The sequence below is a fragment of the Eubalaena glacialis genome, chromosome 11, assembly GCF_028564815.1.
Source record: "Eubalaena glacialis isolate mEubGla1 chromosome 11, mEubGla1.1.hap2.+ XY, whole genome shotgun sequence".
NCBI lineage: Eukaryota > Metazoa > Chordata > Mammalia > Artiodactyla > Balaenidae > Eubalaena > Eubalaena glacialis.
The window spans coordinates 39,114,537-39,126,950 of NC_083726.1; the positions used below are offsets into that span (position 1 = coordinate 39,114,537).

Here is a 12,414-nt window from a genome sequence, read left to right on the forward strand (position 1 = left end):
AATATGTCAGTTTTTTCTTTTATATTTTATTTCTTTATATTCTAAGAAATCTTGGCCTGTCCCAAAGTCATGAGGATTTTCATACTTTTTTTTCTATAAGCTTTATAGTTTTAGCTTTTACATTTAGGTCTGTGTTGCATTTCAAGTTAATTTTTGTATTTGTTATATGGGCTAGAGATGAAGGTTCATGGTTTTCCAAATGGGCATCCAGTTGTTCCAACACTGTTTATTGGAAAGACTGTCTTTTCCCCATTGAATTACGTTGTCACCGTTGTTGAAAACTAATTGACCAACTGTGTGAGAATTTATTTTTTTACTTTCTATTTTTTATTTTAATGGAAATGCTATAGATGTGTAGTGTTAAGTCATTCAACTGTGTTCTATTTGAATATTGTTTTGGCTATTCTAGATCCTTTACATCATTTCTATATAAATTGTAAAAAGTTTATTGATTTCTAGAAAAAAAGCCTTATGGGATTAAGATTGATATTCCATTTAATCCATACATCAGTATGAGGAGAATTGACTTCTCAGCAACATTGAGTTTTGAGTTCATGGATATGCATTTTTAAAAATTTATTAAGTCTTCTTTAATTCTTCTCATCAATATTGTTTTTAGTGTATGAGTCTTGCATATACTTTGTTAAATTTATTCTAAGCATTTCATGTTTATGGATGCTGTTGTTAATGGTATTTTTAATTGCAGTTTCCAGTTGTTCATTGATTAATATGTAGAGATAAAATTGATTTTTGTATCTTGATCTTATATCCTGTAACCTTTTTAAAGCTATTTATTATACCTAGTGGCTTTTTCTCTTTTGTAGCTTTTTCAGGAATTTCCTCATACATAATTATATTCTCTACTCATACAGACAATTTTTTCTCTTCATTTACAAACCTTATTCCTTTTATTTCTTTCTTTTTTTTTTTTTGCCTTATTGTAATGGCTAGAAACACCAGTACAGTGTTGAATATAAGTTGTGAAAGTGGGCATTTTTGCTTTTTTCTTGCTCTTAGGATGAAGGCCTTTAATATTTCACCATGACATTAGCTCTAGTTTTTTTGTATTTGCCCTTAATCAGGTTTAGGAGGTAATTTGAGCACTTTGAATATGTCATTCCATTGTCAGTTGGCTTGCATTGTTTCTGAACAGAAGCCAGCATATTTTCTTATATTTGAACACCTCAATAGGTCTCTATTTTCTTTGTTGCCTTTAAAATTTTTATCTTTATCATTGGCTTTCAGTAACTTGATTATGATATGCAGCTTCCAACTTTACTAAATGTGGTCTCTGGCACATCTGTTAAGCTTTCATTATATTTATCTGTAATATGGGACACTGCAGATCTTAGAGGATTTTGTAAGGATTAATCAGGATGATGGGTGTAAAAGTATTCTGAAAAGTTTATAATTTACTAAAATGACTTCTCAATCTAATACTTTCAGTAAAAGTTAAAATAATTTAAGCTTGTGATTCTAAAGAAACAAACAAGGGAGAATAATGCTTTTCATCACCTTCTATTAAGTTACAGTTTTATTTTCAAATGACTGTATTGTAGACAGTGATTTTAGTATGTCCATTTGAAACACCTGAAATGGAAATTTTCTTGATTTGTTTTCTAAATCACAATTTATGTTATTTGTTTATCTATTCACTTTAGTCTAAACATTCCTTGAGAACGCTCTTAATCATTCATGAAAAACAAAGTATGAGTGGTTTTATTTAGCAGAAATCAGTATATCTGCCATAATTTTCTCTTTAACGTTTGCATATGAAACAGACATACAAACATGGAATTAATATCACAAATACAATACAGTCTTATAATGGGGTGCATTATCTTACTGATAAACATTACATACTGTCCAACCTGGGTAAAAAATTATCTTAACTTTGTAGAGTTCTTTGTACTTTTTGAAACACCTTCATATGTGTGATCTAATCTATTCCTCAGAACATCTTCATGAACTGATGGGTATATGAGTTTTGATTCCAAATGGAAGCTCTATGCATATTCATGATGTCATTTACCATGAAATATTACTTGTCCTAAGAAGGCAAGCTGTTTTGTCAAGATTATGCTTTATGAACTTTTTTATCCCACATTTTCACTTTTTAATATCATTCAGTTGAGAATTTCAGATCATTTTGTGTTACTGGCATCATCAAAAACTTTACTGTAAGTTTTCTAAGAGTTGAATTACGAAAGTGGACCTATCACAATAATGTCATGGACGTGTAGAGTAGTTTGCTGAACTTAAATTTCATTTTTAAAATCTAGTGTTTGGTACCAGGTGTGAAGAGTGAATCACCATCTCCTTTATGAAGAGGGAAAGGTTTAATTAGCTTTTTCAAAAGTCTTATTACACATTTCAACCTATAAAGCGAAAGAAGAAAATTCTGTGTTTTAAAGCAGGATGAAAGTAGAGGTGATACCCACAGCTGCTGTCGTTTCTGGCAAACCATTCTGAGAGGCTCCAGTTTCATTTGGTTCAGATAAAACACATGTTGCTCATTTATTGTACATATGCTTCAAAGTATTTTGACAAATCTGATCTAAAATGTTACAGATGTTCCTCATTATTTTAATTTGCACTTAGTAGCCACCTACAAAAATTTGGCTGTGAACTAGCATTTTCACAATATAATTAAGAGAAAATTTAGTTAACATTAATATGTGTTTCAATTCAATTTCAGTTACAGTTTTGTGATATAGCTAGTGAGCTATACACATTTAACAGGTGCTCTGTTATGTTTTTGATAACAAAGACAGATCTTTAACATGTTTCAAATAATTTCAGGTGGAAATAAAATTATTCTGATCCTGTCTTTTAGAGATTTGCTATTCAGTGTATGGCACGAGCTCAGGCAGCAATATTATTACTTGAGTACTTTCTAGAAATGAAGAATCTTAGGTGCTATCCTGGACCTACTGAAGCAGAATCTGCATTTTACCACAATCTGCAGATGATTTGTATACACATTAAAGATTGATAAGCACTCTTTTAGAGGAGGCCTTATATTAAAACTTTTTTTATATGCACACACATGCATATACACAGGGGTCAACTCTATTCTGTACTCTCTGTTTTATATAGATATTATAGAAAATGGATTGGCTTGTGGATTGAAGGATTTATTTTCTTACCATTTAATACATTTAAAAGTAGACACACCAGTACTTTCCACAGGCTGTTATCTGTCTTCCATGAATACAAAAACCCATATTAATAAATACTGGCTTACCACTCATTTTTAATGACTGACACGTGAAGCAAACTGAAGAACTTGTCACTCAAACTTGAATCTTTTAGAGTTTTCATCATTTCTTATTGTTTTCTGTAACTTTCTATAGAGTAAACTTTTTGGTTGGAACATTAATGGATTGTATTTATTTACACACCCTTGCCATAAAAAACAGAAAGCAGGACTGCTTGTAAGACTAAAGGATTTAATTTCTTGCATAATAAATTCGATTTTAAAATTACTATCTTTGGATACCTTGGGAAATTATTATATCTTATTTATACTACATTATATTACTATATTGTACTTATACTTCATTATGTTAAGATAATTATTAGTTATATCTTAATATGTGATACAAAATCAAATTTATGTTTATAAGGACCTCTGAAATCATGCTGCAGAGTGACTCAGTTCCTTAAAATTCAATTTTATTGGCCATCACTTTTTCTATATGTATATTCCAGCAGGAATAAGTATAAGATATGATTCTTACCATAAAAGAAATAAAATAATACTATTTTATGACCCTTAATTGAAATCTATGACAAAATAATTTCATGTAGTTAAAAACTTTCTTTGTACATTGTTACTGTCTAACAAAAAGGAGGGTGAATTATTTTCTTTTAAAAAAAATCTGTAATTTGCTACAGTCTGGTTAATTTCTTTGTGTTCAGTTCCACCTAATACACTCCTCAATAATCAACCTTAGGAAATGAAATAAAGACCGTTTTATGTAATCTATTCGGAAGTCTCTGGTTGGCACCACAGCAGCACATCATTGGTTTATGACCTTGTAACACATTACATTTTTATTACTGTTTTCATACATTTCTGCTGAAGAAACCCTTCAAAATTGTTATTAGGTTGCATACATATCTAATGGACAAATACTGATACATTTAACTATGTATTCAAATATACAATATAGTGGTACAGCTTGTTCCTGAAAATGTACAAATGCAGACAGGCTAGAAAAGTACTCGACAACTTCACATGAGCAATTGCACTGTTTAATTTTTCCTTTTGTTTTTCAAACTAAAGATTACAATGCAATTGAAATAGCCCTAAGTGCACCCGAAGAGCTACTGTGTGTTGTATAAAGGCTAAGTAACACCAGCAGTGTCAGGGGGTTACTGTTCAGCTGTTCGAGATCATGAGATGATATCTCAGCACTCATAAAACAGGGGATTCAAAACACAGGGGCATACATGGAAGTACAGATCATTATGACAGTCCTGGAAGTTATCCACGAGAAAAGTCAACACCCTGGAGGCCAAAATAACACTACTGAATCAACATTTACAACTTTTGTTCAAGATCAAATCCAATATGTAGGGAAAATTCACATTGAAACATTAACATAAATATAATAATAATTTTATATTTGGCTCATTCCCAAAATACAGAAGGCTTCAAAAGTCTCTGGGATATCTCTTCTTAAACATTTTACATGTATAATATTTATTCTGTACAAAACAGATAACTATCCTGAATTAGCTATTTCCTAGAACTATTCATAAAATGTCAATCCATTTAGTAAGGCACAGTGAGGGAAGCGTAGAGATTTATTTAAGGTTGCACATTTCAATTCAGAAGAGTAAGGGGGTATTTTGGCCCCTGGGATTTGAAAATATCTTCCAGTTGTAATCTTTGGTCTGAATATTTACATGGTGGTTTCTTCCCATTCAAGCTCAACATCACCTATAACATAAAGTAACATGTCACAAGAGAGAATTGAAGTTAACAGTTGTTTCATGACAAAAATATAGTGTACCTGGAAAGGCTATTATCCTAACTTGGATTAGAGAGAAATTTAAAAATTGATATGTGTGCTAGCCAAGCTTCTAAAACATTTTCAACATACGGTTATTATTAAATTAATGCTCCTGCTATAGGTGGTAAACTAGTAGTAAATTGATATACATTGCCTCTGTTTACCTTCCATGGCATCCAAAGAGTCCATCTTTTGAAGTGCTGAATAGTTAACAAAGCAGATGGGCTGATTACTTCCTTTACTTGATAAGAGATCCAGAACGCACTGATGTAAAAAGATATACTGTGCCTAGACACCAAAGAAAGGATGGTTAAATAAATGGACGGGGTAGGGATTTTCTTATAAGGGTGGGGCTATACTTTTACAGTGAAAAGTAATATTGAATTCAACAAATGTTAAATAGCTAAGTTAGAGGCACAGAATTTACCATGAATATAAATGATTTTTTATCATTTCAAACATAAGGTTTGCTAAATTCCTGTGGCTTTTTGTAGTTTCCAGTTTTTTTAAATACTTGTCATTAAATACTAAGTGTTCATATGTTCTTTCTTTCTGTAAGTTTAAAAAGTAGCAAATTATATTATTTAACTTTGTTTATAAGCTTCCTTTTTCCTGTTAGGCATAATTGAGTAATTTTTCTTATAAATACTTTTCTTGTTAGAATGGCTGTTGGGATGCAGATACTAAATTTACTTTCAAAAGCTGTGACTGAGCATATCTACACACCATCAGCATATTTAAAATGTTTAACAATTCTGTTAATCACCCAGCATTTGGCCTACTTAATGTCAAGGATCTGGTCTCTATTTGTAAATACAAGGCAGGACTCCTAACATTTCATCTAAAGTTCGGATTAAATTCAATACCATCTGGGTTCTTTAAGTTTATTCAATATAATTCAATAACCTGTTAGCATTTCTGGGTTTGGACTTTCCCAGAGGTAGTTAAGGTTACAGTCATAGAAAAGCACCCTCATTTTTACATAGGGAAGGTACCTGAAGTTAAAGGAATATAACCAAATGTTTAAGATTCACACATACACACACACACATACACACACACACACACACACAAACACACATACTGACAACTGATTTAAATAGAATGTCCTCTAAAGTGACCATCTTAAGAAGTTATATTCATATCTATTGCTACTATACCTCAAAAACTTTTTGGAACTTCTCTATTGAAACTGTCTCTAGAGATCGTTGGTCATTATTAGGAATACCTGTTTCTTCGTGGATTACAAAATGTTTCCACACACATCTCATCACTGTCAGTTCTATGAGGACAGAACTCTGTCATATTCACTGCTATATTCCCATTGCGTGTAATAGTGCCTGGAATGTGGTAGTTGCGTAATGAATGCTTGCTGACTTAGCCTCATTTAATTCTCACAGTTAGCCTATCTTTACCATTTAAGGACAGACTTGATTTGGAGAACATTCAGAAGTCATTAGGGATCAAGTTTGTGAGGTGGATGATCAAGTTACATAATTCAGTTTTGGTAAGGAATGAAGGATTGTTATAAGGTAATAAAAATTCTATTGAAATTGCTGTTAAATTTCTTCTCAAGGTAATTCCAAATGAGTATTTTAAAATATACACTGCACAGTGAATAATATTATTGGCAGAAATATATTGACATGGTATAATTTCTTTGAAAACAACAGTCATTTAAATTTATGAGTTCTGGTATTTAAAAAAAAACCACATTTGAATTTGAAGTCACATTTGATATGTGAAACTTCTGACTGTCCCAATCTCATCTTTCTCCACTGGAAAGAATGATGGGTGTAAACTCTGCCAGCAGGGCAGGCTGAGCTCCACTGGGCAGTACTACATTTCCAAGATCCCTCTGCCGTGGTGTGTTATTGCCAAAGAGGCAGTGAAGAGTTCAGTTCCAGTTTCTACGCTAGATAGTCCTGTTACCTTAAGAATTAAACTTTTCTGATGTTCAGTTTCCTCATCTGGGGGATCAGAACAGCTATGTTGTGAGATTTAAGGCCAGCCATATATATATGTTGCTGGCAAAAAACTAGGCACCAAAAATATATTATTCTTTTTTCTTCTACCTCAGGAGTTTACATCAGTCAGTTTTCAAGAGAACCAGAGCAGGAAAGGGATTCATCCAGATTAATCCTTTTTTGAGGCAGGAACAGTATCTCAGGATATTATCTCACTGCAGAGTATTCTCTCAGAAAGCTCTTTCACATCTCTTGGGGCTGCTGTGAACTGTGTTTTGGTAGACAGTGAAAGAACTTTAGGTTCTCTCCAGGGTCTGGGCCCTCTGGTGTCTTTTAGTGGTGATATATTGCTGAGGTTCCCACCTCCCCACCCCTGGCCATGGCTACTGTAGTATGTGCTGAGACAGCATTCTTCACAGAAATTGGAATCATTCCCAAGTGCAAGAGAAGAAACTAAGAAATCACTCTTGTGCAAGGCAATGCTGGTTTATAAGGACTGGAGCCAAGGTGTGGTCATTTTCCTTTTTTTCATCACAGAGAAAAGACGGTAAAGAGCATAGCTTCTGGGAACAGCGTCCGGTGAAAGAGAGCTTTGGAGTAGCACATTTTAAGCGAGGATCTGAGAACTGTGATTTATATCGTTTACAAAATAGAGGCTAATTATTTAGTAAACATGGATGTACCTTAATTTTATAACCTCTTATGGAAGGGCTACCTATACTTTTCTTGAATATCGATGAAGATGTACTTATTTCAAACATGCCAACTAATATTCATGACTTCTACCTATTGATTCAGTAAGTATTTATCAGGATTTTAACGAACTGCCACCTTTTTATCTTAAAAAGCAATCGGCACAACTATATTGTCAGACCTTTACTGTACGCTGGGCATTTACTGCATGCTTGGTGCTTTAGATACTTTCTCTTATTTAATACTTACAATAAACTTGTGAAAAGCGTAACACAGCTATTTTACAAAAGAGAAATAGCTCAGAGAAGTTAATTAAACAAAGTCACAAAGCCAGCAATTAGCAGGACTGGAATCTGAACTCAATTCTCTGACACGAAAATTCAGGCTCTTTTCATTCCCCTACCCAACCTGCAACGTTTTCCTCTGGCTGGTTATTCCAGCATAATGTATGAAGTTTATAGCATATACTGAATACTGAATTGTGTGAAATTATTCACAGGCATGCTTGAACACACTCTTTACAAAGTTTGGTTCCACAAAATTGTAGAGCATGACAAAATTCGACTTCTATTATTTGAAGACCGAATCTAGTCTCTACAAGGAAATATCCCAATCATTTGCACCCTCTAACCTATCCTAGAGAGCCAACCAATCTCGATCAATGCCAAGAACATTGATCACCAGTGCACATGTGTACATCCAGGGACATGGGAGGAAAATGCTAGCTATTTATTCTTATTCTCAACTAAAAATAAGAAAGAATTTTGGTTTTAATAATCATTAATGGTCGTATTGATATTGAAGCCCTTAAAAGATCTTTGGATAACAACCAGCTACATAATTGGTGGGGCCCACTACAAAATGAAAATACGAGTTTCCTTCCTCAAAAATTATTAAAGATTTTCAAAACAGTGTCAGCAAACATTAAGTCAAGTGCAAGGCCCTTTTGAGCGTGGGGACCCGTGAGACTGCATAGGCTGCATACCCATGAAGCCAAGCCTGGCCACAAGACATAGTCCATTTCTGAAGTTTCCTAAGGGAAGACTGATACTTCACTCATGTGCTCCCTTTCAGCATATAAGGGAATGCATATGGATTACAGTACCTCGTTTGACCTAGCCATCACATAATTGAAGTGGCTTAAAAAGATTCCTACAAAGAGACTGTGGATTAAAGATAATATCTGTCAGGCAAGCACCGATGAATGACAATAAAATGGCAGCGCTGACATTTTTCATGCTCCTAGAATAACCGTCTTATAGCCATGCTGTGAGGTGAAAGCAACAACAGTGTAATCAGATCTGACAAAAAGCTAGATCACTTTTTTAAAAAATTACAAATAATTTAAAATATGTATTTAAAACCATTATTGAAACAGAATTATTTTCTGCTAAGTATTTATTTTATCTTTTGAAAATACCTTATGATACTATGAAGCCATCACTATTAGCAAGGTTGTCAAAATTGCTTATTTGACCTTTATCTCATGTTTTTCAATCTCTTGTGTACGCTTTATAATTTACATAATTGCACAGTCTACATTTTAAGAATAAATATATATGTATTGGAGTTGAATGCTCAAACATGTCTCCTGAAAGGGCTGTGTGTTCCTAAAGGTTTGGATGTCTCTGGTCTAGAGCAGCATCTTCCTAAGAACATTACTGTTCCATGACATCGTGGCATTATAGGTTTTGGGGTCAAAAAGTGTTCAAGGATTTCATAGTCATATAAGTCTGGGAAATGTCCACAAGGGCTCTGTATTTATAATTGTCAATGCACATTAGCATAGAGGCTGTAATTCTAAGAAATTCTTTCTCACACTTATTTTAGCAAAGAGCCTGTTTTCTCACACCTTTAATGACTGTAAAGCCGCTTGTGTTTTCTAGTAGGTACCCTAGAAAATACCATTATAGAAGATCTGTATATTTACTGTGAGAAAAATCTCTGTGTATCATAAAAATATCAATCCAAAGGTATGACAGGAACATCCTATGTATTATAGTTAGACAGACTTGGGTTTGAATTTTAGCTCTGACCTTTGAATATCACTAAATTCTTGAATATCTGCTTCCCTATTTGTAAAGCAGAGACCATAATACCTAGTCTGTTGATTTGTTTCATTGGCCCTGCCTTATGAATAAAGAATTAAATAAGATAATACATGTAAAGGATCTAGTATAATACTTGGAACCTACTAGACACTCAACAGGGTTTTTAGTTTCATTACCATTATACTGTATGATTTTTTTAATGACAAAAATCTATGTTAAAAATATTTTTACGTCCAAACCAGAACAACAAAACAAACAACTCCCAGTTAGTTAGTTGATGACATGCTATAACAAACATTATTAGTACTACTAATAAAAAGGGGTAAATATGGACAAGTGAAATACATAGAAACCTGTAACAGTTAATAAACTTCTCCCAAATACAACTTCTAGCATATTTACAAATGAAATTAATTTGATTCATTTTCTTAGTTTCCCAAAGGCTAAAGACAAATCTATTTTATGAATTATTTTCTATATGCCTATCAGTATAAACAAGGTAGGATGAGTAGTCAGTAACAGTGCTGAAGGATAACCGGGGCATGTGGGTTTCAGTTCTCCTATAATCCCCATCAGCTGCCGTCCCCAAGACCCTGCCCCCACCCAGAGGTTTATAATGTAGGAAAAGAGAATGTCTGCTTTGCTAATATAGTTCAAGTCCATGTCTAACCAGATCACTGCCACTAAGATCCTCCCAGGCAGAAATTCTAGAGCTGATAACTGCTTGAAGTTTTAGATATCTTACCAGGTTTTGTACCATGCACATTCTTTCACTTCTCAGTTCAGCTACTAATCCATATATATCCACAAAGTCATGATCATTTATATGTTGTGTTAAGTGGTCCAGAGCAATAAAAACTCCAGTTCTTCCAACTCCAGCACTGCAGGAAGAGTGAAATTACATGCAAATTATTCAGCAAAAAGGCTGTTGATGGTGATGACGAAAATAAACTATGATAGCAATAAATTATAAATAGTTTCTTTTCTTATTTGGAGGTAGATTTTCTTTGGAGTTTCTTTGGATTTATATTGTTCCCAAGACTGTTTAGACAGAGCAAGATGATTATCATTAATACTCTGTCAAATATTTGAGTTTTTTTTTAACCAGTGGTACTTTCCCTCTTCTTTCATAATATTTTAAGGGTTGTAGTTGGAGAAGTATGGGGAAGATTTTTAAAAATCATTGAAAATTCTTAACCCCAGAAACTTTTTATTGAATATATTTTTGGTTACCAATAGGAATGCTAAACATGAAAAATGTCAACTATAGTATTTAGCCCATATAGTACTTCCTCTGTATCACATTGATAGACTCTCGTGTGTTCTTTTCACTTTCCCTAGAATTTTCTTTTCCTTCCTATAGATAATAAAATTGGAAAGCTATTTCCTTTTAAGAAATTAGTTTAATACTGAAGGACAGGTATGTGCGCCATATAAACTGTTAACTGATAAACCTGACAGGATTTTTTCAGAAATTCCAATTAGACAAGACTCCTAGATACTTAAATGGTTAATAAAGGAAGTAAATCTGAAAAAAAAAAAAAAAAAAAAAACATTTGAAAGGTCACCTAGTCTTAAATGTCATTTTCAACATCACGAAACTGCCATCTTTGTAGGTAAAAAATATTCTAATGTCGACAATACCTATGATTCAACCTAAGAAATAGCATTACAACATAAATCTGATCACTATAACACATATACATATATGCCCGAACAGAGTAATCAGTCATTACATCATTCAATATATTTTGAGTGTCAGACACTGTCCTAGGCATCTGGGGTACAGCAGTGAACAATACAAAGTCCCTGAACTCATGGAGCTTATATTCTAGAGGACGGAGAATGGTAGTCCACACAAAAAAGAAACATGCATAGGATATACCCAGCCACAATAAGTGCTATGGAGAAAGATAAATTAGGTTAAGGAGATAAAAGGTGATAGGGTAGGATAGGGTCATTAGAGAAAGGTTCTCTGACAATGTGATATTTGAAAAGAAAGTTGAGTAGGGTTAGGGAGTGCACCACGTGGGTACCTGGGAGAGGAGCATCGTGGCCTGAGGGTGCAGGAAGAGAACAGATCTGAGTGGGAGGGTGTTCTGTGTGTTCAAAGAAAAGCAAGGAGACTAGGGTGGGGAGAGTGTGTGAAGAGGTGATGTGGGGCAGGGATCAGAGTATTTGCTGTTGGGTTGGATGTGGAACGTGAGAGGAAGCAGGGAGTTGAGGATGAGTCTAGGGTTTCTGGACAAAGCAGAGTGGACTGCTGTTTACCAAGATGGGGATGAGAAGGAGTGAGTTTGGAGACTGATCTAAGTGTTCTGTTTTGGACACATCAAATTTTCAGAATGTTGTGGTTAAACTGGAAGTTCAATGTATAAGTCTAAAGTTGAGGAGAGAAGTTGGGGTTGGAGATAATCATTTAGTAGACAGTTTTAAAATGATATTTAAAAATGATTATTAATATAAGCATACTTTTCCTCTGGTCTCTTTTATCTATTTAAATCATAAAGGAGGAGACTACTCTTTTTGAGGCTACAAGAGAGAAGGTAATTTTCTTTTTTAATGGATTTTTAAACCCACTATTTTAATCCAGTGGCAGTGTATATGTAAAATATGGAGAAGCTGAAGGAAGCTGACTATCCATTTTAAGCATCAATGATGGCAGTTTAAAATCAATCA

The 12,414-nt window shown here is 33.7% G+C and overlaps 2 protein-coding genes across 9 annotated transcripts in view; one reads left to right on the forward strand and one right to left on the reverse strand.

The window, feature by feature from the left end:
* The window catches only part of LIN7A (lin-7 homolog A, crumbs cell polarity complex component), a 393,426-nt gene that overhangs the window by 336,320 nt on the left and 44,692 nt on the right, over positions 1-12,414 (forward strand). The window lies entirely within an intron of this gene.
* PTPRQ (protein tyrosine phosphatase receptor type Q) overlaps positions 4,245-12,414 on the reverse strand; it is a 258,054-nt gene continuing 249,884 nt past the window's right edge. For all 8 annotated transcript variants that reach the window (XM_061204869.1, XM_061204868.1, XM_061204865.1 and 5 more), the window contains 3 exons: positions 10,481-10,616; positions 5,189-5,312; positions 4,245-4,951 (listed from right to left, as the gene is read on the reverse strand). In XM_061204869.1, coding sequence (XP_061060852.1) covers positions 4,914-4,951; positions 5,189-5,312; positions 10,481-10,616 — 298 coding nt within the window. In that variant the 3' untranslated portion in view covers positions 4,245-4,913. The remainder of the gene's footprint in view (positions 4,952-5,188; positions 5,313-10,480; positions 10,617-12,414) is intronic.